Here is a 26,920-nt window from a genome sequence, read left to right as displayed (position 1 = left end):
GATAAGAATTTATTGTATCTTGTAGATATGAACGTGTTGAGATAACTATGAGTAATAGAATATATTCTTGGAAATGGAGGGAGGCTGAAACGAATGCATTGGTCTAGTGCTGGAAGCAACACATAGCTTAACGTAGCAGGGGTACCTCTGTCTGAGTGTTACCGGTATCAGTAGCAGATCAGGCTACGATGAGAAATGTGGGAATGGTGGTATGACCAGGTCTGAAACTAAGGACGAGGTCACTGGCATCATGAGTGTTTTAAAGGCCAGGGTTTCATCAGTTAGGGAGAGACATCCTGGGAGAATGAGAAACTTGCCATATGTGCTTAGGCTGGTTTCACCCACCATTTAGGTAAATATGAACCTTTGATAGTGACTGTTAGATTGAGAAGAACCTAGGTTTTACTATGGCATTAGTATGCTTGCTACTATCTTTATTGTATTTTTAGTGATTATAACTTGTGTATTTAGGAATGTTTGTGATCTGCCTCATCTTATTATTTCCTTCGACTGTTTGAGCAATAAAAATGTATTCTGTGATACCATATTTGTGTTGTCTGGCTTGAAGGAAGTTTCAGGGACACATATACTTTAATTATTGAAGCCCAAAACACTTGGTAAAGATTCGTAAACCTATCACCAAGTGGGGTTTGTCCTTTAAAGCTATTGTATTCTCTCTTGATCTGGTGAATGTCATATACACCTGTTCAAGTTTGGGAAACGAGGTAGGTGGATAGAGTGAGAAGCAGTTACTTGTCTCAGTATGTCAAAAGAAATTGGCAACACCAGAATAGGCTTTGGTGCAAATCTTTTATTGACCACTTAGAAGTGTCCATTCATACATCTGATACAAATGCCATCAACTTGCCACAAAGCATTAAAGCACAGTAAACCTGATGTTCATTAAACATTTACAGCTTTTCATTTTTGTAATTTCTTCTCCAACTAAACAATGTTGCGGCAGCAATCAGACAATTATTTAAAAAAGAAAAATGGAGGAACCATCCTGTAAAAATGCAGATTTCTATATTAACCGTACTTCTAGGAAAAGAGAAAAATAGTTCAGTTGAAGAAAATGTGGCTCAAGTCTTTGGATTTAAAAAACAAAAACAACCCTCCCCCAAAAATCACTTTTCCAGAGGATCTGGCCTTCTTGGGATTTCCGGGAGGAGTCTTGTAAACACCTTGCAAACATGAAAAGCAAAGCCTAGGAGATATTGCTAGGTGGTGATTGGCAGTTGTAGGGGTCAGAGTAGGACAAATTGTTTCTGGTGTGGTGCAACACCATAAAGCTGCCAGCAGTCCTATTAAACTGAATATAACACCTGGAGTGCTGGCAAGAATACTGGAACAATATCCCTAGTATTACCAGCCTGCATTTCTAGAAGGACTTTCCCAGCTAAGAGGTTTTCCAAAAGATACAAGGAGAGATAGCGCTGATCCCAAAGTGGCCAAATGAAGAGAGCCCACTAGGAAATGCATCATGCCTTTCACATAAGAAGTGTATATGGCACGGACACACAAAACAAGACAATGCTATGTGTTGGACAGTCCTCCATGAGGCTAGAAAACCTGTTAACTCTGAAAGCCCAAGACAAATGCCAGCATCTCATATAACCCAACTACTTGGCATAGGACCACATCTGCTTTGTTTTCTTTGCATGCTAACATTTCCTACAGTACCTCTGCTCTAGCCTTAGGCATTCTGCATTTCTTTGCCAATCTTGTAGCTGAGGATTTTGTTCCAGTCAATCTTGGTACGGGTGACGGGCAGTTGGCGGCGTAAGGCTTTGAATGTGGTATCTGACATTGTCTGGTAATTTTCACTGATTGCTGTCTGTAAACAATTAAGAGGGCTAGAGGTTAGATTTTAGAAGGCAGAAATGCAAGTTCCCTTTCTGTGTATTGGTTATCCCTTAACATGTTTAACCATCCCTTATACACTCAGCCAAGTTGATTACAGCATAGTAGAAGTTTGGCCTTTCTATATCCCCCCGATACATGCTTTTGGATGACAGGGTCATCCATGATGTCACTACGCAGTGCAGAAAAGAAGGAGCATTGGGACCCCATTCAGAGGAATCTCATAGTAAAAGGAGATGTAAAGAGATAGACTACACATGAGAACAGGAGATCCATGTGTTTAAACTCAGCCTTGCTGCAATCATGTAGAAAGCAGGGAGAGATGGCGTTCAGATTTTAATTAGAAAAGAAGCATACAGTTGAGGGGAGTTCCTCTCTACACTTCCCATGGCATAGCTCCCTGATGCTTTTTCCCTTCCTCCCTAGCTCACTCATGTTCTCCCCACCTGGCTCACTTATGCTATTAGAGCTTGGCTTGAGGGAAAGGGAGTTTGGGTGATAGTTGGGGAGCTATACAGTGCCTTAAACTGCCTCCCTCCTTGTTCTGCCTAAGACTGCAAATAGGACTGGCACATAATGATTTGGATGGGGCTCCTATATCCAACTCTGTACTAAGGTTGAACTCTGGTTCTGAATGGCAAGTCTGCCTCCTCTGCAGGACCCATGGTGCCGTATGGGGAGCAAATGGCTCTAGAAAACAAATTTTGTGGACTGCAACTGCTGCAGTACCTGCAGCAACTGTTTTTGAATGGAAAACTAGCTGTCCCGCCCAGGAGAGGCCATTACAGGGGAGGACAGATTAGGGTTCCTGTGGCTAGGAGGAATTGGCTATGGACAGTGGAAACATTTCACCATAAAGGGGGTAGTGTTAATATTGGTACCTATCAGTTGCACAAATACAACGTAACAGTCATGGTGGCGTATTGTTGAAAAATAATCCACACTGCAGGAAGTGGTTTGAGTTCGGCCAACACAGCAACCCATTGTGGTTAGTTACCCACGATGGGTTGTTGTGTCATGCAAACCCAAACTATTTTTTGTTTCTTCAAATACTGCTGTGGTACATCCACCTTTTCTGGGTGCAGAGGTCTGAAGGCCCTAGATACAGGTACCTTGCTGAAGCTGAGCAGTTTGGCTGCTTGTTGGCCCTATGTAAGCAACTTTGACTTGTATTATGGAAGAACTGTGGGATATATATGCTTCTTTTGTTATATATGTTGCTTTTATTATTGTTTTATTTTTAAATTGGTTTTAAAATTAATTTATGGTGTTTATGGACATGTTATAGAGATACAGAATTATATATTTTGAAATGTAAGCCTCCTTGGGAAGATTGCTGCCTGCTAAGAAATACCTTAGATAAATAAATTAATACAATGTAAATGTAATAAAGTAACAGGTACAGCTTAGAACAAATACAAAATACAATAAAAATGGCTTTTCTCCAAATTAAAGATATTTAAAACAAACATTTCTTTTAAAGAACAATACTCTTACCTGGTACTCATTTTCTGCATGTTCAATTATTTTAATAAAGTCCTTCGCTGTTTGGACATCATTCTAGAAAGGTGTAGAAACAACAATTGGTCTATCAGCACATAGTGAACATCACAAAGTTTCTAAATGAACTTCTGTACAAAGTTCAGTTTCACAGAATGAACACACATTTCCAAATTTTCAGTTGAATGTATGCACCACAGCTCCCAATGTCTGAATGGTAATCAGCAGGACACAGTAAATTGCAGGAACGATAATGTTTTTAAAGAAGTATTGATCGTTTAATGAATCTGTTTGTGTTTTAGAGTATGACCACAACTATAAAGATTATTAAACCTCCTGTTTATAAAGCAGCTACTTCTCAACTTTTAAGTCTCCATGTGTGGCTTTGATGTTGAGGATTTACAAGAGCTGGAAAAAGTGCAGAAAAGGGCAACTAAAGTGATCAGAGGCTGGAGCAATTCCCCTATGAGGGAAGGTTACAACAGCTGGGATTGTTTAGCTCAGAAAAAAGGAGAATATGGCGAGACATGATAGAGGTGTATAAAATTATATATGTTGTGGAGAATATGGCAAGGGAGACATTTTTCTACCTCTCTTATAACACCTAGGAACTGGGGTCATCCCATGAAGCTGATTGGTGAGAGATTCAGGACAGTTAAAGGGAAGTACTTCTTCACACAGCGCATCATTAAACTACAGAAGTCACTGCCACAAGACACAACGATGGCCACCAATTTGGATAGCTATAAATGGGGATTAGACAAATTCCTGGAGAAGGCTATCAATGGCTACTAGTCCTGATGGCTATATGCTACCTCTAGTGTCATAGGCAGTATGCCTATGTACACCAGTTGATGGAGAACATGGGCAGAATGGTGCTGTAGCACTCACGTCCTGCTTGTGGGTTTGTGGTCGACAGCTGGTTGGCCACTGTGAACAGAGTGCTGGACTGGATGGACCCTTGGACTTATCCAGCATGGCTTTTCTTATGTAACTCATTAACCATCCACTCAGAAATTAGATAGAAGCAGTTAAATTAATAGACCCCTTAAAGTGTTGTGTGTGTGAAGGATGTTCCATGCGATCAATGGGCAGTGGAGCTACTTGATCCCCACCAACTCAGATTGCACAAGTTTCCAGCTCCTGGTGAAGCCTACCTGAGCACCCTTTCCTCCTGCAGATTTTGGTGTTGGCTCTGGGGGAAGCCACACAACCTCAAAGTGGGCCCCCACTATCCTTGATTGCATGGAGTAGTCTTCAGGCATATAGCAAACGCAGGGGCTTTTATCCCCTGAAGGAAAGAGAAAGAACTCCTCAAACACAGAGTGACTTTGGAGGTATTACTTAATCTGCTGGAGCGTTCCTTTCTGCACAGCTCCTCCCATATATGCAGTTTCTATCATAAAAAAAGCACCCACTGTTGAAGGACCATTCCAGTAAAAAAAAAGCCATCCTGAACCTGGTTTGAAAGCAGAATTGCATGCAATAAAAGAAACAAAACGATGCATTAGATAAACTTGCTCCACTTACCGAGACTGCTACAGAATCCTGTATGTCTTTGTGGCTAACCAGCTGTACGTTTCCATCTTCATAGTAATGCACCTAAATTAAAATAAGACCCATGTGGATAAGTGTGCTCCATTGTATTAAGTACTACGGTGTAGGCACAACAGACAGCTTCGCCTCCCACCCCAGAGACAACCTTCTAACATCATCTTCTCTTCTTTTATATAATCAAGATTTTCGATAGGTTGAATCACCTTATGTGTGCTTTTAATGTATAAGTTATTTTAGCTTATGCAGAAATATGTTTTGCACCAACAACAAGAATCACAATAACTTCAGATTTGACATAATCTTTTCCATTAACGACAGGAACCCGTCAGGTTTGCCTATTATCTCTCTTTCCCTCTCTCTCTCGCTTTATCACTTGAGTCGATTGCAATAGCAAAGGTGTGTAAAGGCAAGTAAAACTCTACTTTTTCTACGCAGATGACATAATGCTTCCATTGGAATGATCACTTCACCCTGATGTATAGCTCAATTAATTTATCAAGATAAGATCAATAAAGAAAAATCAGAAATAGCTTTGGATATAAATCTAAAAGAGAAAGCAGATGCAGAATTATCTAGGGCTATGAGGAGACAGTCTATCAGTTAAACATTTCTGTATAAAGCTACTTGCTACAACTGCTAAAATTAAATCATGGGAAATATGTGAATAGTATTAAGTGGACCTGGGGAGGTAGACCTTTTTAAAATTATGTTGGCTTGCAACGGTGGCCATAGTTAAAATGGCGATACTCCCAACATTTTTGTTTATGTTTATTGGTTGATTTTCAGGAAGTGAAAACCCATTAAAGTTTGTTTGAGATGGGAAGGAGTCTTGAGTAAGTTAGAGTGCAATCCTATGCATGATTAGATAGGCGGGGGGAAAAGCCCTATAAAAGCCCCTGCTGGGAACTGTAGGACTATTTTTTTCTGCCCAAACATGCATAGGACTGCATCCTTAGTTAGCTTCCCCTTTGGAAGATGGGCTTGCTTTTCACTATTTGATTTTCTTACTGTCAAGCTGCCGAAATCTACTGGATGAAGTAATGACTTATGGAAAAAAAAATCTAGACTGTCTGCAGGAATTGTTATCACCTCCTTTAGAAGCACCGCCTTTGCTTAGAAGGTTATGCCTAAGAGGACATAAGGACAAAAATTAATTCTAGTGTAATGAATTAAATAATACATTGTTCAAATATCTTTCTCCTAGCATTTTAGAGAACAGATTTAACTTTGGGAGGAAAATTTAAGAACTAGGTCCTTTTTAAAGTCAACTATGCCAGACAGTACTGAATTGAAAACAAGTGAGGAAACCTCTTAAGATTCTGTGGTCAAGGTATAGGCTGTAATATCCCAAATCAGATGTGGGAAAAACTCATGGAGGAATTAAGTGTTTGGTTTCTGTTAACCTAAAGGAGATTAAATATAAACTATTGTACACATGATATTTTATCCTCCTCAGATGAAATAGACTATTATGTGAATATGTTTAGATACCATGCTCAAAGAGCATCATGTTTGGTGGTGGTGTGGTAAGGCTCCAGCATATTGGCTTCAGTCAAAAATATATATGTTATTCAGCAGCTAAGTGGGGTAATGGTGAATCCTGAGGCAGTATCCAACAGGGCGCTTATGCCCCCACTGATTCTCTTGCACCCTGCAGATTTTGTTGTGCAAGTGGTGGGTCAGGTCGATTCCATTGTGCAAGCAAGATCCATCTCATGTGCAATGGAGAAAGGCTTGTTTCTGGAAAAGAACAGGCTGGCAGAGCTCCCTTATGTGAACTTTGCCAACCTGCCCCGTTTCAGAAACTAGCATTTTCACTTGTTTCTGTTTGCCCCTTGAAGTACTAAATCTGCAACCAGTGGTCACCGCTTGTTGACAGGAACTAGTTGGGTAAGTGAGAATCAGTGACCTGTTGGATACTGCCCATGATGCTTTAACAATTCTTAATTACTTAGTAAATATAAAAGATCAAGTTTCTTCATTATGAATTGTTAGTTCCTGCAAAATTAATGAGTGCTTCATTGGAAATCCCCTATGTTCCTACTATTTCACTATAAATTTTACATGTAGTCAAATCAGTAGAAATAGTCCAAAGAAAGTGAACTAATTTCTGAGTTTCACCTCTATTGATATAAAAGAGGTAACTCTGTTTTAGTTTCTGGAATGGAAATACTAACTTGGAAAGAATAGAACTATCAGTCGTGTTTCAGTTGGAGGCGGTAAGTCTTAAGTCTCATAGTAAAATTAACGGGACTTAAAATTTCAGCCATGAATAATTTCACTGGATCATGTGAAATTATACCATCTGTCGGGTATGCTTTAGGGTGGATTCCTGGATTGAGCAGAGGGTTGGACTCAATGTCCTTATAGCCCCCTTCCAACTCTACTATTCCATGATTCTATGCCCATGAATTTCTTCAGATTATAGAATGACCAGATAATGTGGCAGATTTTGCTATGGCAATAGATAGGAGAATAGGGCAAATAATTGCTTTCTGGTTGTTATTTGTTACTCACTGTTCCTGAGAGTTATGTTTTAATGATAGTGAGGAAGGTGCAAGCCAAATGGATTTGTGAATGGATTTTTTAAAAAAATGGGCCAGGCTGTTTTGAGGTAATGTTATAGACCCAGTTCACACACAATTACAATCAAGAGTTTTCTATATATATATATATATATACACACACCTGAGTTGTTGTGAACAAGCAGGAGAGAGCCAGTGTGCTGGTTCACTCTGCCCAATCACTGTCAACAACCCAGTGATGCTCTTTCGCTGGGTTCTTTAGCATGATGTCTGAACTGGGAATTCTATGTTGTTGATGGAGAGACAACCCAGAGTTGTAAGCCATGGTGCGAACTGGGTCCTAACTGTAAACAATGTTATAGCCATTAAAGCCATAGTGTAGCTTAGTAAACTAATACATGTGAGACAAAAGAGAACTATCCTGTGCGCTAAACCAACAGTCGAGATATACATTGTATTTTCACACTTCCTTCTAACAGTCATATAATGAAGAATCCCTATAGCCAATTGAGATTCTCCGATCATTAAAAGCCAGTTATTCTATATTTAAATAGGATATCAATATGGAATCACCTGGAGGGTTCCACTACAGGGCTAGACTTGCAATTAAGATGCCTTATCATGCAAAGGTGTGGGTTGCATCATGTCTCAGCTCTTTTCATACTGGTTATGCAAGTCTGTGAGAGGCCAGTTCTGATGTTAGACATGTTGAATCCAACGTAAGTCCTAATTAGAGTAGACCCACTGAAATGAGCGGGACTTAAGTTAGTCATGAAGTTCCAATCATTTCTATGGGTCTACTCTCTTAAGTTGGTTTTACTCATTAACAGGTAGTTTTGGAGATTTAAATCTTGGAAGGTGTAAGCCAACACAATAGTCATTCCATTTACTAAGCCCAACTGTTTTTCTGTATGGGGTAGGCATGCAGAAACCACTAAGGTTGCTTTTATTGATATTCTTTCTGTGTATTTATTACATTTTTATACCGCCCAATAGCTGAAGATCTCCGGGCGGTTCACAAAAATTAAAACCATGAAAAGCATAATAAAATAACCAACTGTCTAAAAACACAAATACACAATACAATATAAAAAGCAGTAGCTTAACTCACCTGGATCTTGAGCACTGCAACCACCTGCGCCGTAGGTGGTGTGATGGTAAACTTCCATTCTGACCTCCAGCGCCCATTCCTACAAAGAGCAGAGATGACACTGACAGCGACCAAATGGAGAACAACTCCCCCTAAATAGGTTTATTGAAGCAGCCTAATAACGTTATGTTCTCATCTCTTCAGGCAGCTTCACCTTGAATTCAGAGAAGATAACTCATACAGATCAACACTACTCCACAGCTGAAATCTATTCTCATTATAATGGGAGTTTACAGCTGTTTTATACTGATGCTTTTGTTAATTATAATGAAATTGGAATAATTTATAATGAAATTGGCACAATTCCTCTTTGCTTTTAACATACAGATTTTTAAAAATTTGGGGAAAGGGAATTCATGCCCCCAATGTAGCATTTCCTCCCAATGCAAATTCCATGTTCAGTGGAGGAAATAGTAGGTTGCAATTGTGATGTATCGGTCCCCCAATTGGTGGTATTTGCATTTATAAAACCAGCATGTTAAATGCAAATACACATTTTGCCATCACATGAAGTTTGGCCCATGGAGCAGATCTAGTTCTGTCGAATTTACTTTAAACTGACCAAGTAAATGTAGGCAAATATCTCCCCTTTCCAGAGAAAGTGAAAGATAACATAGACTAGCGAGGATAAATTTGTGTTGATTATGAATTAAAAGAAAGAATTGTAGACAGGCTTACCAGAAGTTTTTCGGCTGAAACTGGTGACTCTCAATGCACGCAATGACTGTTGGCTGCCCATCTATATTCTTACTGTAAACCTGTTTCCAGAATAAAAGTTTACATAAATAAAAGGAATCACATACTTCAAATGGAATCACCTTTAGGTGTTTCAGCAGTGGGGTGGGAGATGCTTCTCTGCAAGTTTCCTTCCATCCACATGCAAAGGCCCACCACCACATGAAGAGGCCCAGGTGAGTCTCAGCCACCTGATCATCAACCCAATCTCACCACATACTTGTAACCTGGTTAAGGAATTATGCACTTGGCATATAGATGTGGACCTTTAAACACCATAGCAACCCTCCTTAACCTGGAGCCCTCTGGATGTTCTGGAGCGCAACTGCCATCATCACTGACCATGCTGGCTGGTGCTGATGGGAGTTGTAGTCTAAAAACACCTGGAGGGCACCAAGTTGGGAAAGGCTGTTCCACAGCAACACCATGTGATGATCCCATGGATAAGCAGATACCATATTTTGGGTCCATTCAGAGAAGACAGCGGAGTCAGTTAAAGTCTACAGAACATGTTTCAAAGTTCTCTAATTCAGTTTTGCACCCCTAGGTCAGTGGTAGGCAATCCATTTGGGATGTGAGCACATTTGGCAATTTGAGAAATTGTCCTGGACACCACCACAAACAGGCTCCCACGGGAGGCATGCCAAAGGACAAGTAATCTGTTCCAAAAGACTGAGTACAAGTCTAAGCACCAACACATTAAACAACTCTGTTTCTGTTTTCAGCACCAACAGAAACCTATTTCACAGTAATCCCAGCTGTTGGTAAGAAAATGTGTGTATTTAAATTAAAAAACGGCGGGGGGTACACCTTGCCGGGAGCCAAGGAAGACATTTGGGGGTGCATTGGCACCTGAGAAGCATAAATACACTCAAGTTTTAAATGAGCCAATCCAACATGGCAAAGGCAAGATATAAATACCATTGGAAGAGTCAAAATATTGAGGCTCTTTACATTAACTATCATAAGAACACTTGGTCATCATAAAATGAGGTTGGATACTTAACAGTACAAAAGCCATGTGGATAGTGATCTTTCACATATGCTCTTAATGCACTGTCACAGGCATCCCTCCAGGACTTTAGTGCTGCATCTGTGTCCTCTGGCTGGGGATCACTTGCTTCTTTCCTTAGATGATCAAACTTAAAGGAAAGCTTGTTCCTTGGGTCTAAAAATCGGCCATTACCAAGATCACCATGTTCTGTGATTAAGACCTAAACAAAAGAAGAAGAAGAAAGAAAAGAAAAAGACAAGCCCATTGTGAGTGCACCTTCTTGTGACAGACTTCTCTTGCTTCAGATAAAAACATTTATTTAAATGAAGAGACTTCTCTGTTTTGCACAAGCATTAATATTTACAGTGATCAGGGCTGAGCAACCTAGAGCCCTCCTTATGTTTCGGGCAACAACTTTCCATCAGTCCCAGGCAGCAAGGGATTATGGGAGTTGTAATCCATTGGTCAAGGATTATGGGAGGGTACTGAGTCACTTACCCCTGCCATAAATTATTCCAAAGGGGACAGAACATGCTGTGACATCTAAGGCAAAAATTGTTCCCAAGCTTATGCGTATCCAGCACCTATTGCTTTCTTCCTCTAGATCAGCCTTCTCCACCATGGTATGGTGTCCTCCAGAAGTTTTGGACCTCAACTTCCATCATCCCCAGCCAGCATGGCTAATGGTCAAGAATGCGGAGAGTTACAATCCAAAACATCTGGAGAGCACCAGGCTGTGGAAAGCTGCCCTAGAGCTTAGTTAAAGCAATACCATATATACATAGGTCAATAATTACACAAATACTACTTTATTTAAAAAGCACAAGAAACTAGTATCTTTGCTCCTTAAATATGAACATCTGTTCTGGAGTGGTTCAATCAACTTATTGGCCTAGGTGAGTCTTTAGAACTCAGCAGGGATCTATTGGAAACATTATGCTATCCAATTCCCAAAGGGCTTTAGGATATAATAAGTCTTTCCTACTTAAGAAGCAAAAGTCTGTATCAGATCAGCAGCTCACTACTTTCCAACCTTGCAACACCAACAGCGTCCTAGGAAGGTGGGGAAAAATACGCCTCCTCTTGAGGCAAGCAAACCTCTGAACATATGACTGGCTCTGAACAGGAAGACATATTAACTATGAGTATGAAAAGGATTAAGTATATTATCTATAAAACTTCATGACAAGATGTTGTGCCTTTTAAAACAGGCATGCTAGGTTCTGTAACCATCTTAATGACTCAGTCTGATAATGATATTTAAGCTGAGCTTGTGCATATGGTGAAGCAATTGTTTGCTTGCCCCAACATGTATCAAGATCCTTCAATGCAGTGCCATTTTTAAACTAGAAGGAGATAATATTTAAAATGCAGACACATGTGCAAAAGTCTCTGCTTCACCATGCACACAAGGTCCAATGTAGATATGTGCAACGTGAATGACAACCTGAGCTCAGCATCACGAGCTGGCCTTCAAAAATTCCCACAAGAACAGGAAATTGACCAGGGGTCAGCTTATGCACAATCATTACTTTCTATTCAGATTTTTGTAGAACGACGCCTTTATTTTTGTAGAAAGAAATCACTCATGTAGTTCAATACACAAACATTATATGGGTGGGAAAGAAAATTTTAATTTACCTGGTCATCATACCCTTCTATCTTCACAGGAGTAAACTGATCCATGTTATACTGGGCAAATGCACTGTCAAAGACAGGTAACAAGAATTAGATTCTGATTCTATAGAAAAATATTCACATCACCCCATTGCTTTCAAATGTTTTTTTACACAATTTTGGCCTTACATTAATATTCCCACAATACAGAAAGAATGTTTATGACTTCCATAGCCACCAGGTTTATTGTGAACTTTGCCACCTCAGTACAGGAAACAATAATATACAATTATCGCCCCACTCCTGAAGCAGCTCATAGACAAATCACATAGCTAAAGGTAACAGAGATATTATCATGCAGTGTCATACCTACCCTTGAGAAATTCTGCTAATGTAACTGGACAATCAGTGAAATATATTGACAGCATAGCTCAAAGTTTTTTATTTTAAAGGCTTGGATTTTTTTTAAAAAAGATACAAACCTTATTACTCCTGTCTGTGAGAATTTTAAAGCTAAAATTACTGTTTTCATTTAAACCTATTTTGACAAGAATCAAAAGAGCTGCTTTAGGCAAATTCGGAGTTTTATGTTTTTCTTCTTCTTTGAATAGAAGATGGTGATGATATACCATAAACCTCCTTTGAGTTTCAAATATAGATTATCTAGCATGGGATCTGTTACTCAAGAAATATAAGCCTAAAACTCTATTGCCCATGCAAAACTAATCATGGGGATTTTTGGATTTTGACTTTTATATTTAGGTTTTTTGAAAGAAGCATAGTCTGTCTTCCCAATTATTTTGTGTCCATGTACAGCAAAAAAAATCTATTGCCCTTTGCACCCTGGCCCCATTTCCTGCTGCTGCCCACAGTGAGGTGAATCAAAAGCCTGAGCAAGTAGCACAGAATAAACCTGAGCTGGCATAAGCTCACAGCTAGAGTTATTACCACTAAGAACATGCAAGTCGTTCAGTAGTTCCAGTGGTACCTATGCCATTTAAAAGAGGGGTAAAGATGTATTCCATGACATTAAGATAAAAGCACTACAGATTTCCTTATAAAGACAATCATTTTTCTTCATTTACAAAACCACACACAATAGTCAGCAGTACTTACTGAGCTGCCCCTTCCCTAAGAAGATTGTCATTGCTAAGCAGCAACCGAACATCTAAGGAAAAGAAAATATCCACATAGTTACAATGCCTTGATGTAATGTTTACTGGTACCCAGATACATGTTTGAATAATAACCTGTTCAGCACGTATTGTGAATAGAACTTGTTAATAACATTAGCTTTCCTCTCTAGAAGTGCAAGAGCTTCCATTAGAAACTTATGAAAAGTTAACACAAGTATAGAACGGATATTCTAAAAAGCAATGTGCACAAATAATTGCTCTAGCCAATACTTTTGAAATCTGTTTTCTCTTTACAGGCTTTGTTTTCACCACTCACATATTCCTTGGAGGCTGTAATTTTCTTAGTAAATAGTCTATGTTTGAAAGTCACATTTTAAAAAGTAAAAAGCTAATGCTTCAGATTGGAGAGGTGTTGGGGAGTTCAATAATGCATGCATTTCTAGACAGAACTAAGACAAAAATAGCATACAAGCTGCAAAATCAGAACGCTGTTAGCACTTTATTTTGCACTTTCCTATTTCTTTGACAGAGACCAAACTGCATTTTTTTTGCAACCTACAATATCTACAATTTACTGCAGTGACAATGAAACTCAAAAAGGAGAGCATCAGAGGTCAGGTAAGTTTTGTATGTGAGTTTTTGCATTTCTAGGAATGGCTCCAGAGTGCTCTGATAAATCCTGATAGACAGAAAGCAGGTAGATGACAAAATGAAAACTGCTTCCTTTCCCTCTCCCTCTAATAGCCTCATACAGATCAAGGAATGATGGAGAGATGCCTGGCTGCTGCTTCCTTTCCCTCTGATGGCCTCAGCAGCAACAGTTGGTAACAGGAGGGAGGGGGCTCTCAGCTGCAGCAGGACCCAGGCATGATGGTGAAGTGCCTGGTTGCTGCTTCCTTTCCTTGCATTATAAACAGAACACAAGACTTCTACAAGCAATTCCATGATTTTAAGCACTGAAGACATTAAACTTGAGATGATTTCTAAAGAGCACCAAGTTCCTAACTTTTGAATGCTAGCCTAGGAACCCCTGCCTCCATCTCCCAGCAGCAAGAGCTTTTGAAAGTCTTGGTCTTAAGGAGATTTTTTTTCTAATTATAGGCTGTAAACATACAATGCTTATTTTGCTACAAATACAATAGAGAATCTGCGTGAATCATTTTATTCTTTTTACTTACCGTTAAACACTTCATTGAATTCCCCAGGAGGAGCATGGGTGATGAATTTTGCAGCTATACGAACCTGCAGAGAAACCAGGTGGGATTAATGAGTCAACAAATTTAGAGGTTCTTAAACTGGTCTTTAGCTGTGGCTGAAGCCACAGAAAATGCCTCATAAGATTAGGTGCAGCTACAGCAGCATCACATAGCATACAAACCAATAGAGTAAACTGTTGGCACCTCCGTGGCCCATTAAAAGTCCCTAGTTGTCTTATTTGGGAAAACCTCAACTAACTTGTTTTGTTCATTTCTTTTGGCACCGTCACTGAATGGTTTACTGGAAGACTGTTAACCTGAGGGTAACAATCTACTTTAGGGCTCTTGCACCTTAACAATTGAGCATATGAAGTGCAGCTTTTCAACTACCTGCAATATTATGACAAAACAACATGTACTTTTGTCCCTCAACTACACAACTGCTACAGGTTCAAAAGCCCTAATGAAGAGAGGCTGGCCCTTCTGGTATCAAACAACTGCATATGATCTACCTTCCATCATCATATATTCTTTCCCATATTCATTGACACGTTTTAAGAATTTAACATCTCCATCAGTTGTGTCCCATATCCTAAGATCCACATTTTATATCTAGAAATTTCACATCAAGTGAAGACAATCTGGTTAGACTCTAGTTCTCTCATACTACTCACACAAAACAGGACAATAATGCATTATATACTTTAGTAACAATTCTTTTTACTGTTGCTATTGGATAACAGGTTTTGGCAGAGGTGTTGTAATATTGGCCTATTGCCAGCGTAGAAATAATCTGGATTTTTGTCAAGCTGTCTCAATAGCTACGAACTGGGTAAAATAAATAAATAAAAAGGGGGGCACTCAGACACTTGTGCCTACTGCAGCACCAGATCTATGTAACAGAACTGGAACACAGTGTCTTTGGTATCATGGTGCCATACAGGAGAAGTGACTGCTACATTTTCTGGTACTGCAACACATGCATGGGGAGAATGAAGAATGGAATATATTGTACCATTTATGCCCAAGCTGCCAGTTAAACTGATAAGAATACATTTTTAAAAACAGTGTCGTGAGAGAGATTACTGAAAAGCAGCTAATATAAGTTTTCTATGGACTTTCCAGAGCACTGCCCTAGATGGCTGAAAGTCTCCTTCAAATTATAGTACAGCTTTTATTAGAAAGTGCATCTGTAAGCAGTAAGCATGACACTCTGGTTGCATTAAAGTACTGCTACAAATACAGGGCTTAGAGGAGATGTTACTTTGTTTAATGAGCACCAGGACCTATTTCAATACAGAGGAAGTGAAGGATCCATCCTTCCCCCAATACCTGCCCATCCTCCACTATAATCTCCCCTCAGGATTCCCCCAAAATGACAAGCAGGTAAAGCAAGTAGCTGAATGATTGAAAAACACACACACCGTATCAGACTAATGCAGTCTCTTGTAATCGAGCTAATAGCAACTTAAACAAACACAGAACTCACACACAGTCCTGCCAAATAGCTAAAGAAACAAAATTAGAGGGCTTTAAACTTTCTTTTGGTGAATGCTATGGCTACAGTGGTGAAATAGTCTTATACTTTTCCATGAAAATGGCTCACTAAATTTCAATATTTACAGGATGTTGGCTAGGGGACACATCCACCAATGTAATTGCTGGTGAGGAACACCATGTAAATGGGTGTTTTTCACCTTTCATGTCTGATGTAATAAATGAAATTTAACAGGTCATATTAGCTAGTGAGGGTGGATCTGTGTTTATCCCTTTTAATTTGAAGCTTAGATAATTTAGTTGTGTTATGAAGAATAATAGGCTCTGTAATTACATTGGTCCAGTTACTCTTGCCTGTTTTCTGCCTGCAACACAGCTTGCTTATGTTGTTATTAATAATAATATAATCATTATCATCATCTCTGTACCACCCGTTAGCTGAAGCTTTCTGGGCAGTTTACAAGACAAAGCCTAAACCCATAAAATACAATAACATAGTAAAACATAATATACAACTGTATATTTAAAACAGAATAAAACCAAAATATTTGTTGGCATATGCATGCTAAATTACAAGACTTGATATGGATAATCCTACCTTGTAGGTGGGTTGGCTTTATTCTTTCCATCCCACAGTGTGGTGTAGCATCTACAATGTTGAATTGGGATGTGAAACTAAGTTTCCTATAGGGCCTACTTTCTATTAACTTCCATTAGCAACATGTATGAGTCTCTGACTAAGTCATGACAACTTCATGACTTATAAAGCTACCTAGGCCATCTAGATCCTAGTTCTCTCAACAATTATGTCTCATATTCATCTATATTTTCATTTTGCCGGTAATTCTGGAGTGTCTGCAGATTTAACAATTCAAAAATGAAATTCCCAATATCAAACATGGGCAACTATAACCAATCTTGCAGATTTTTATCTACACAATGTATGTGAACGCATATGATGAATAATTATGCCTTACACCAATACTAATCTTCATGCAGCCCTCAGCCTACTGGTTTCTTTGCAGCTATGTATTCTGCCAATAGTTTTGCATCAAGAATGCTTTGCTATGTAAGCTTTGTATTTCCTATTTTATGAGCTGATTTCATTCAGATTTGATTTACTACTGTAAGAAAAGTTTTACATAGACAGAGCAGAAGTTACTCCATGTAAAGTATCAGGTGCAAATCTGGGGCTCATACTTTATAAAACAGCAAATATGAGGTAGTAAATAATTTTCCACTTTCTGTTTGTAGCAGTGTTGCCTGCCAAGGTAGGCAAAATAAACTAAAACAAAAATGCATTTTTTGCATGGATTGACTGCAATCACTGACTTGGAAGGGTGGTTCAATCTCTGCCTTTCTGATTAATGTAATGATGTATGTCCATGATCAGAGAAGAGTTACAAAATTATGTGCATGATTTCCGGCAATGCCCTTCTGCATAGGACAGACCAGTCTCTATTCAAAATAATAAAATGGAAAGGAATCTGACTTCAAAAATGGAAAAAAATAAACAAAAAACAGTAGGGGAACATAGGAGATCCTGGACATTTTTGAGCAAAGGAATTTCAATAAAAGCCAATGAATTCCAATTAATCAAAAATCAGGGGTTCAATTCTATCTCCTGTGACTTGAACTAGGATATATATATATTTAAAAATGACACTGCATGTACATTAGCTTACCCATGCCAGGATGTTTGTGTTATCAGCAATAACTGTTTTGTGAATGACCACTATTAATAATATTTTTGTCTATCTTTGTGATGTGCCTTGTAACATACCATATTTAGGGTGCAATCCTTATGCATATTTAGATAGAAAAAGTCCTACAATTCTCAGCATGCCCGAGTCAGCATGGCTCACTGTAGGAATGCTGGAAGTTGTAGGACTCTGTGTGTGTGTGTTTAATCATGTATAGGATTGTGCCCCTACCCATTCAGGATGGAATTTACAACTTGAGGAAAATGATTTTGCATTCTTAGGGTTCCAGTCCCTCCAACCACAAGGTAGTACTACAAAATTTGAATTCAACTGACATCCTTTACCTATTGCACCAACTAAAATTAATCTCTGGCTTTGCTAATAAAAAGACTGACACATTTCTCTTCTGTCCTCTGCCTACACAGGAACTTGGGTGTTTTGCCCAGAGCAAGAGACAGAACAGAGTTACAGCCAGTCTTTATGTTTTCACAAATAGGGGAGGGGTAGGAGTCGGCCATTGCTTCTTTGTCCCAGAATGCTTGGTGTACTCTTATACCTGCAATACCTTTCAGTGACTAATTCATTCAGTCTCCAATTTCCATTTTGTGACTGGGTCTAAAGTGCAGACCTCATGGCTGCAACACCTGGCCTAATGTTTGTCTGCTTCTTTCTTTTCCCCATCCTCTGCTTTTTACTATCAAGCCTCATGAAGAGTTCTGAAGAATTTGAAAGCTTGCACAATCTTTGGTGGCATTTTGGTTGATCCTAATAAAGGTATAGCCCAACTTTGGATGTTGGTGTTTTCCCGCCATCATGGATTAGCACAGCTATGTTTATTTGTTTTTAATGTCTGTAATGCCTCAATTTCCTTCTTTCTGAACTCAGTCTTTATTCCCCCCACCCTTTCCCATATGTACATTGATGATGCTATATAAATAAATAAATAAATAATAATAATACATATACCTGCAGCTCAGAACAACACTCCTTGCATCTGATGAAGTGGTCTCTATAAAAGCTTGTTCATAATGCATTTGTTAAATTTTAAAAGTGCCACATTACTTGTTTTTGCATTGCCTAGTTACCATACCCTATCTCAGAAGTTTGTTTGCATTTCCTTCCAATGTATTTACACACCTTGTTTGTAAACCTCCATTATCAAAAAGTTTCATGATCATAGATATTTGATCTCCTCAAATCCAACCACAGATGATAAGACTCCAGGTCCAAGAGTCAATCAAATGTGACTGTAATCAAATGAGTAATTCATATTTCAACTCATACACAGTTTGAAGGAAATATTGCAAAAATGGAAAATTATGTATACAGTGTACTTGCCATAAGACTATGTATTCACATATTAGAAAGTCATTCTTTTATGGCATAGCTCTGAAGCGTTTTCCACACATGCCTCACTCAGCTATGTTACAGCCCAAATAAACATTAATTACAAAACCCTAATCAAATATGTTTCAATGAGATTCAAGTAACGTTACATTTAATACTATAAGGCAAGATGGTAATAATTCCTAAGATAATACCTATGAGAAAAGAGAATTGCAATTACACTGAATTGTTTGCATGAACAGAAAATAGTCCTAATTAGGAATACTTTACTTCCCCCATCTAACTGCTTTCAGCAGCTTCAATGTTAAATATAGGCTTCTCTAAGAGGCCGGGCTTTCCCTTATGCTTTGATAATTCATATCTGGCACACCCTACCATTACCTGATCAAACAAAAACCAATGGTCTGGATGTAACACTAGGACTAAACTTTTCCCATTCCTTCTCACATGAGAGAGATGTAGATACTTCGACAATAGCAGGAAATGCATAAGAATGCATATTAGAATGCATAAGAATTACATATTAGAATGTAAGCCTATGCGGCAGGGTCTTGCTATTTACTGTTTTACTCTGTACAGCACCATGTACATTGATGGTGCTATATAAATAATAATAATAATAATAATAATAATAAGAAGAAGAAGAAGAAGAAGAAGAAGAAGAAGAAGAAAACTTTTTGGGGACAAAAACATATTTCCTAGAGATTGGAAAACATATTTATAGGCTGCTGACAGGGTAGTTCAAGGTGCTTTGAGAGAAGTATAGTTTCCCAAGGAGTACAAACTTTTCTTTTGTCCCACTGTTGAAACATGTTTTGAAGGTTTTTGAAACAATACAAAACATGCAGAACCTGATTCACTGGAGTTAACAGTGGCATACATATAGCTCACAAGTAGCCATTCTCCTTTCCAACTGCGTTCGGCTTTCTGAATAAGTTATTATTTTCACTCAGACGTAATGGTTTATTTTGAATGTATTTATACCATCTTTTGAGATGAAGCCTCCTCAAGGTGGTTTACAAGATAAAATTTAAAAATAAAATATAAAATACAATTAACTGAAACACCAGAACAAAATATTTAAAGTAACAGTAAACACTCTCATTTGTAAAGTGGGCATCCACTCATTTAAAAGCAGACCGGAACATCCAGGTTTTTAAGGCCATTTAAAAACAGTCAGGGATGGCGTTACATGTACATCTCAGAGCAAGGTATTCCATAAGAATGGGGCTACCACAGAAAAAGCCCTACATTGTGTGCCTGCCAACTCTAATAGATCTTACCAGTGGGCACATGAGCAGGACCTTTGACCAACCTTAAGGCCCAGGCAGGTTTAGACTGGTGCAGGCAATCTTTCAAATAACTTGGTCCCAAGCCAAATTATTCCTTTGCCCCCATGTAGAATATGGAACACAACTAGAATGCTGTGGATTGAAAAAGTATAATAATACAGGGCTTTCTCCCACTGAATAATTGCTTCAGGAGTATAGGCATGGTCCAATCAGTAAGGAAAACAAGGAACTAGTATACATTCGTAAGATATGTCACTCTACAAGAAAAAGAGAATATACACAACACATCTTGCAGGAGTGTTGTGAAGGCAAAATGGGAGAAGTTAACCCTGTATACTGTACAGATCTCCTTGGAGTATGGACAGGATAAAAATGTAATAAAATAATAAAACAAATAATCTATCAGCGAGCAAGAGCAGAGTAGTGGGCGAAGCGCTGGGCTAGGAGTGGGATTAAAAGAAGGCGCCTGGGTTAAACACCTTCAGGAAACTGGCATTTTCCATGGAACAGAATGAGATGTTAATAGAATAGATCCAAGTTGGAGGGCAGTTTCTCAGACAGTTTACTTCCGCATTAAAGGGGGCACTGGAGAACATTCTCCCACTAACGTTATGAAGAAAACAATAAGGGGTGGAAGTAGAGAAAACAAGAAACTCTCTCGAACCCCTAGAAAAGGGGACCTAAGTTTACTAAGCTTCGCAGTTGCAGAAATCATGGCCAAGAATGAGTAAGGACACCACTTTACCATATGCACCTATTATCTTATCACCTATTATCTTCCTTCCGTTCCCAAATAAACAAGAAGCAACCTAACAACTTCCTACCTTCTCTTCATCCGACACCCGATCCTCGAAGTCCGCCATTTTGGCTTCTCCCAGCCCAGCCCCACCTGTCACCCCGGCGCAAAGCGCGCTGGGAACAGAGGAGTCGCTAGGGTGTGACAAGCAGTCATCCGGCCGGATGTCAGGGATGGGTGTTGGGCGCGTTGGCCGTCCGAGGATATCATTGAAGCCTATAAGCGCCATATTAAGTATGGGCAGGCATGCTCTTTAAGGCAAAACAACACAGCTGTGGTTGAAGTATAGCTGTGGTTGAAGTATCTGTTCGTTGTGTGGCGCCTGTTGAAGCCATTATGGGCACCATTTTGAATAAGGGTAGAGTTGCTGAAACGCTTATGGACTGAACCAGCTACGCCCTAACCATGCCTATTGCTCAGACTACAGTAGATTTAGTCTCTCTCGGCCCCACCCCTCAAGTGACAGCGCAATGCCTCCAGCAAGTGTAAAGGAAAACCCAAAACCTATATCCCCAATTTCCCCGAAAAATAAAATAAAACAACCCTTCCGCCCGACAACAGAATTAGCCAGGATTCCTGAAAGCCCCGTAAGAAAATCTAATATTCGGCCTCTATATGCACACATACAACGCATTTCCTAGGCATGATGCCCTTTACGCAACAGGACTTCCAGCAACCGAGACACCAGCAGCCTTCCCACACCTGGCGCCCAGCAGAGGTATTGGACTACAACTCTCATCAACCCCAGCCAGCGCGGACCAATGGCCAGGCTTGTGGGAGCAGTAGTCCAACACCTCTGCCGGGCGCCAGGTTGGGGAAGGCTGCTGTGCACACGATTACAGCTTTAAGGGCCGAAGGAACCAAAGCGTTCCGTCATCCCTTTTAAAGCGGGAATCCAAGTCGGCAGGAAAAGGAAGCGGGAGGGTGGTGGTGATGTCTCCTTCCCCTTAAAACCAGCCGCCAGACTCCTGCGCCACTCGCGCCTGCCCAGCCGCCGGGGCGCAGGCGGAGATGCGCGCTCCCTGCTCTTTCCGAGTGGTTCGAATGGCGGCCGCGGGGGCGCGCCCGGCAAGTCCCTCCCTCCTCCTCCCCCCTTCCTCCAGCCAGCCAGGCCTCAGCAAGCGAAGGGCGGGAGTCATGGCGGAGAGCGGTCCTGTGGATGGGGATGCGGTGCCTTCTCCCTCACAGTCGCCTAGCCTCTGCCCTCGGCGGTGGGACCGGCTGAGGTTGGCGGCGGGACCCTGGGCGCGGTCCTTGGGCTTAGTGGCGGCGCTCGGCCTCCTTTACTTTCTGCGGGGCCCGCTCCGGTTGCGAGACAATTTAGCGGCAGGTGAGGGGCGGGGAATCGCTTGGGGGCGTAGCAGGGGTTCGGGGGAGAAAGAAGGCCCACTTGAGGTTTGTAAGTTGGCAGATCAATGGGGGAGGCTTCGAGAGGTACTGAGGCCTGTTTGGATGTCAGGCTCGCTAACCTGCAGCTCATTACCCTTGGTTATAAACGTATGGAGGGCTGCTTATGGAAAGAACTCTGCATATGCTCAGACGCAGCTTTATTTTTATTATTTCATTTATTCTGGGCCTGAGCCGTAGTGGTGAAAGCATGTTTTACAGCAATCACTTTGTTGATCCTTGACTATACAAAAACATGCGTTAGAGGAAAGGCGAAGCTTACCATAGGAAAGGATTTGCTGTTGTGTTTTGTTCTCACTCTTTGTGTCTCTAGTGTATATGTTGAAGTGCTTCTGCCCTCCAGGGACTTCATTATTTATTTTCTAGTCAACTGAGTTTTTTAATCTCGCTCTAGAATTCCCCGCTTCCGCTTCACTTTTGTATTCCTTTTTTAATCTTTGAAGTCTGCTTCCCTCTCCACTTGAGTTTTTTCTGTATGTTTTTTTAAAAAAAATAGATTTCTTTCATTTGTTGCTGTCTACAAGCCCTGCATGATGACAGCGTCAGTAGAAAGAGCTGTTGAATGGTCATTGTCATCAAAACAGAAAGAAAGTAACCTGTTTGAGGGCTACAAAATATATACAGCCAACTAATCTTAAATTACAGCAAAGCAGTTTTGGTATCATCCTTTTTAAATGCTTTTTCTTTTAAAGATTAGAGGTATCTACTTGCTTTAATCATAAACCAGCAAATCCCATAATTCAACTGGTCCGAAGTTAATTGTTGGAGGGTTAAAAGCACTCTCAGTACCAGCACATGATGTGATTTATAGCTCAGTCCTCTGTGTATGTTCAAAATTAAGTCCCATTGAATTCAGTGGGGTTTATTGCCAAGAAAGTGTGCAAAGGATTGCATCCTTGATATCAGGTATTGAAATAAGACATCTCAAAGCATGATGATGCACTAATGTGTCTAGCAGTTGCTTGAAAACAATGTATTTATTGGTTAAAGATATGTGGTCTCACCAGGTTCTACCTTTCTCCAAGGGACTCATTATATCCATGAAAGTCAATTGTAATGTAATTTCTGCCTTGTTATTCCCTACAGCGCTTAATGTCTGTGCCCTATTTTTCACTTTTATCTTATTGTAGTCTCTTGCATGCCATAGTTAAATGGTGATGCTGAAATGGCTTAAAGAGCTGTCAAATGTTAATTGTCAACAAAGCATATTGATTTGTGTTGTGTTTTTTTAATAATCTGTTGCATATAATAGGCAACAGGCCAAGCCCCAAAATGAGATTGTATGTTGTATGTTAATGGCACCTCAGGGAGCATCTATCCAGTTTAATCTAGATTTTATGACTCAATCTTTAGTGTGTTTACTCAGAAGTAACTCCTGCCGAGTTCAGTGGGATTTACTTCGTTGTCTATACTTTTAATTTAATATACTGCACCTTTATTTTAGCTTTGAGCTACTTCTGATATTAAGTTGTTCCTGCTGATTGTGATGATTTCTTTCCAAGTTTCTTACAATGGCAAGGAACTCTTAAATGCTGACACTTCTTGAAAGATTGGGACTTAATATTACAGCAACAGAACACATTGAAAACGTGTTACAAGCGGGGCTGCCTATGTGCCACACTTTAAAAAAGAGAAAAAATGTGCCTGATGCAATCCATATGCTAGTATAAATCATGAAAATGGAGCAAAATATCCATAATTTTCCGTACGTTGCATAATTTTGGTTTTGCTAGTCAGAAGCATAACAAAGGTACTGTGAATGAAAATGGTATTCAAACACCCTTTCTGGCTTTTGATATTGAGGCTAGAATCCCATACACAGTTACCATGGAGTAAGATCTTTTCTTCTGAGTAGACATGTATAGGCTTGTGTTGTTGAACAAGCATTGTCCACATATCCATGTGTATCTTTGAAGCCCTGGGCTGTAGACAGTTGTGCTATCAAACTATAAATCTGAAAACTGGAGTCCTCAAGAAGCTAGATTCTATGCCCTCTGCCACATCTTGTGGCACATCATAGGTAGTGTCCAATGGTAGTGCAATGACGTTGCGCTGGCATAAATAAGCCAATGCTAGCATAGTGTCATTAGAGCTTGCTAGTGGAATGGGAAAAAAGCAGCACTTTGCCATCAAATTTTTGGCAGCTTTTTTCCTTTCTACTGACAAGTTGTAATGATATTGTACTTGCATTAGTTTATACTTCACATCATTAGTGCTAATGCTGCATCCACATTGGGTATCACCCAGTACTTCCTCAGAATTATGGTATACATACAAACTTGGTTATAAGTTCACTAAGTCATTGGAAAAAGTCTTTGCATTTTGTGGTACAAGTTCATTTTTTTTAAAGGCTTCTACTCTTTCCTACAATGTCAAGGAGAATAATTATCATTATCATTTAAACAAGATAAAAACACAAAATCCGACAAATGGAAACTAACCTTTATTTACTGTCATAATGAAACAGCCTTATAGGGCACCTCTTTTGGTATTGTTGCTGTTGAAACTTGGTGATAATAGGACACTCTTAGTTCCCCTTCAAGATAAGGAAAGAGATTGGCTTAATTAATGCCCCATACCATTTAAGGTTTTGTAAACTGAAATCAGCATTTTGACTGCCTATGGCATCGTAGCCACAACTCGTGTATCTATATAATTGCTTGTGGTGGTCTTTTTACTCTAAACCTGCAGCTGCCTCTGAATTTGCTTGAAGAATATGTTTATAGAAAATACTTTGCACTAGTAATGCCTCAGGTTATCTATCTAACAGGCTTCCTTCTAATGGGGGTGCAACTCATAGGATTGCATCCTATGACTCTTCACAATAGGCCATGGTCAACATTTGTCTTTTGGAGGCTAAAGCCTTCATAGAATTTTCTTTAATTTGCTTAATGCTGCTCCGGACAATTTTTGGCTGAAGAATCAAACGTTCTATATGGAGGTAGAGTTCCAAGAGGGTTAGAACTTGTGTGATGATGGCTTTGTACCCCCTACTTCCAGGCAAGTTAGTACTTTAAGCAAAAATACAAGAAAAATTGGATTAAAATCTATTATAAAATGGGAGTGTAAATGGGGGGAAATGCCCAGCGAGCAGGAGGAACAAAACTGCCCTGGGCTACAGGAGATTTGCATGAAGAACGTCTAGTCAAACATTCATGAATTGGCTGCAAAGAATACATGGGTCTCCAACCAGTCTAAAGGCCAGGTTGTACTTTTCATTTTAAATTTGGGTAAAAATGTGCAATATACACAAAAATGAGGGCCCAATCCCCCCCATCTCCACTGGAAAACTTAAGAAGAACCATCGTGGATCAGACCAAAGGCCTATTTAATCCAGCATTCTGCTTGTGTAGTGTTCAACTATATGTGCATGGGAAGCCCACAAGCAGGACGTGAGAACAATAGCACCCTCCTGCTCATGTTCCCAGCAACTGGCATATAGAGGCATACTGACCCTGATGCTAGGGGTAATATATAGCTATCATGAATATTATTATTATTATTATTATTATTATATACTGCCCAACAGCCGAAACTTCCTGGGCAGTTCACAAAAACTGAAAACAAAGTATAAAACAAACAGTATAAAAACATGATATAAAAACATGATATAAAATACACATTAAAAACTGATTAAAAACATACCATACATGATTAAAACATCTTTAAAACTTTAAAACCTTCTAAAATTTCACTGGATAGGCCTGCCGGAATAGATCAGTCTTTATTGCTTTTTAAATTCTAAAAGACCATCAAGTTGATGAATTTCCTCTGGCAGGCCATTCCGCAGTCTGTGAGCAGCAGAAGAGAAGGTCCTCTGGGTAACAATCTAGTTTGTACTAGCTGAGGTAGATTCTTCCCAGAGGACCTGAGTTTGTGGGGTGGATTGTACGGGAGAAGGCGATCCCGCAGGTAGCCTGGACCCAAACCATGTAGGGCTGTAAAGGTAATAACCAACACTTTGTACTTCGCCCGGAAACTAATTGGCAGCCAGTGAAGAGATTTTAAAACTGGTGTAATGTGGTCACCTCCAGGTGTACCAGTGACCAGCCTGGCTGCCATATTTTGGTCTAATTGAAGTTTCTGGACTAGGCACAGAGGTAGCCCCATGTAGAGTGCATTGCAGAAGTCGAGCCTCGAAGTTACCAGCGTGTGCACTACCATCTTTAGGTTTTCCAACTCTAGGAAGGGGCACAGCTGGCAAATTGTAGCCATTGATAGCCTTATGCGCATACTGTGAGAAAAACTATCATGTACAGTGCTATCCTGTGCAGATCTGAGAAGTAAGTCCCATGGAGTTCTATGAGACACATTCCCACTGTGGGTGTAGGATTGCAGCCTTAATCACATGTTCAGTGTGTCACGTAAGTGTTGTGCCATTTAACCGCTAGTGTTTTTGTGTCTGATTTCAAAATGTAAAGTGTGGATCAGCCTTGTTATATGGAAAATCTAAAGTATGGTGCAGTGCACAGTTATATCCAACCCATTGATTGAGTTTCCAAAGTGGACTCCCCACATCTCAACCCCGCATTCTTGTATCTTTCTTTTATTCCTGAGCTCTAGCTCCAGTTAAGCCAGGGATTTGTTCAGGGACCTAGAGCACTA

The 26,920-nt window shown here is 39.8% G+C and overlaps 2 protein-coding genes across 3 annotated transcripts in view; one reads left to right on the top strand and one right to left on the bottom strand.

Moving 5' to 3' along the window:
• Positions 1–796: 796 nt before the first annotated feature.
• On the bottom strand, positions 797–21,030 carry CAPZA1 (capping actin protein of muscle Z-line subunit alpha 1). Its single transcript, XM_063143280.1, has 10 exons — positions 20,937–21,030; positions 14,256–14,319; positions 13,058–13,109; positions 11,966–12,029; positions 10,338–10,544; positions 9,274–9,353; positions 8,557–8,635; positions 4,894–4,965; positions 3,361–3,423; positions 797–1,837 (listed from the first exon to the last, which is right to left on the bottom strand). Exons 1-10 carry the CDS (start codon positions 20,973–20,975, stop codon positions 1,697–1,699), a joined length of 861 nt encoding a protein of 286 aa, XP_062999350.1. The 5' UTR covers positions 20,976–21,030; the 3' UTR covers positions 797–1,696.
• A 989-nt stretch (positions 21,031–22,019) lies between these two features.
• Positions 22,020–26,920, top strand: part of ST7L (suppression of tumorigenicity 7 like) — a 54,172-nt gene continuing 49,271 nt past the window's right edge. For both annotated transcript variants that reach the window (XM_063143254.1, XM_063143261.1), the window contains exon 1: positions 22,020–22,238. In XM_063143254.1, the coding sequence (XP_062999324.1) occupies positions 22,046–22,238 (193 nt within the window). In that variant the 5' untranslated portion in view covers positions 22,020–22,045. The remainder of the gene's footprint in view (positions 22,239–26,920) is intronic.

Source organism: Elgaria multicarinata, chromosome 1 (genome assembly GCF_023053635.1).
Source record: "Elgaria multicarinata webbii isolate HBS135686 ecotype San Diego chromosome 1, rElgMul1.1.pri, whole genome shotgun sequence".
Classification (NCBI taxonomy): Eukaryota; Metazoa; Chordata; class Lepidosauria; order Squamata; family Anguidae; genus Elgaria; species Elgaria multicarinata.
This window is presented reverse-complemented; position numbering and strand designations above follow the sequence as displayed.

Excerpts from the sequence above, each read along its gene's own strand:
- CAPZA1 (XM_063143280.1), bottom strand. The coding sequence starts at position 20,975 with ATGGCGGACTTCGAGGATCGGGTGTCGGATGAAGAGAAG. Across the intron at positions 14,320-20,936 it reads GGGTGTCGGATGAAGAGAAG|GTTCGTATAGCTGCAAAATT; the intron begins GTAGGAAGTTGT and ends GTTTCTCTGCAG. Across the intron at positions 4,966-8,556 it reads TTGCAGTGCTCAAGATCCAG|GTGCATTACTATGAAGATGG; the intron begins GTGAGTTAAGCT and ends ATTTTAATTTAG.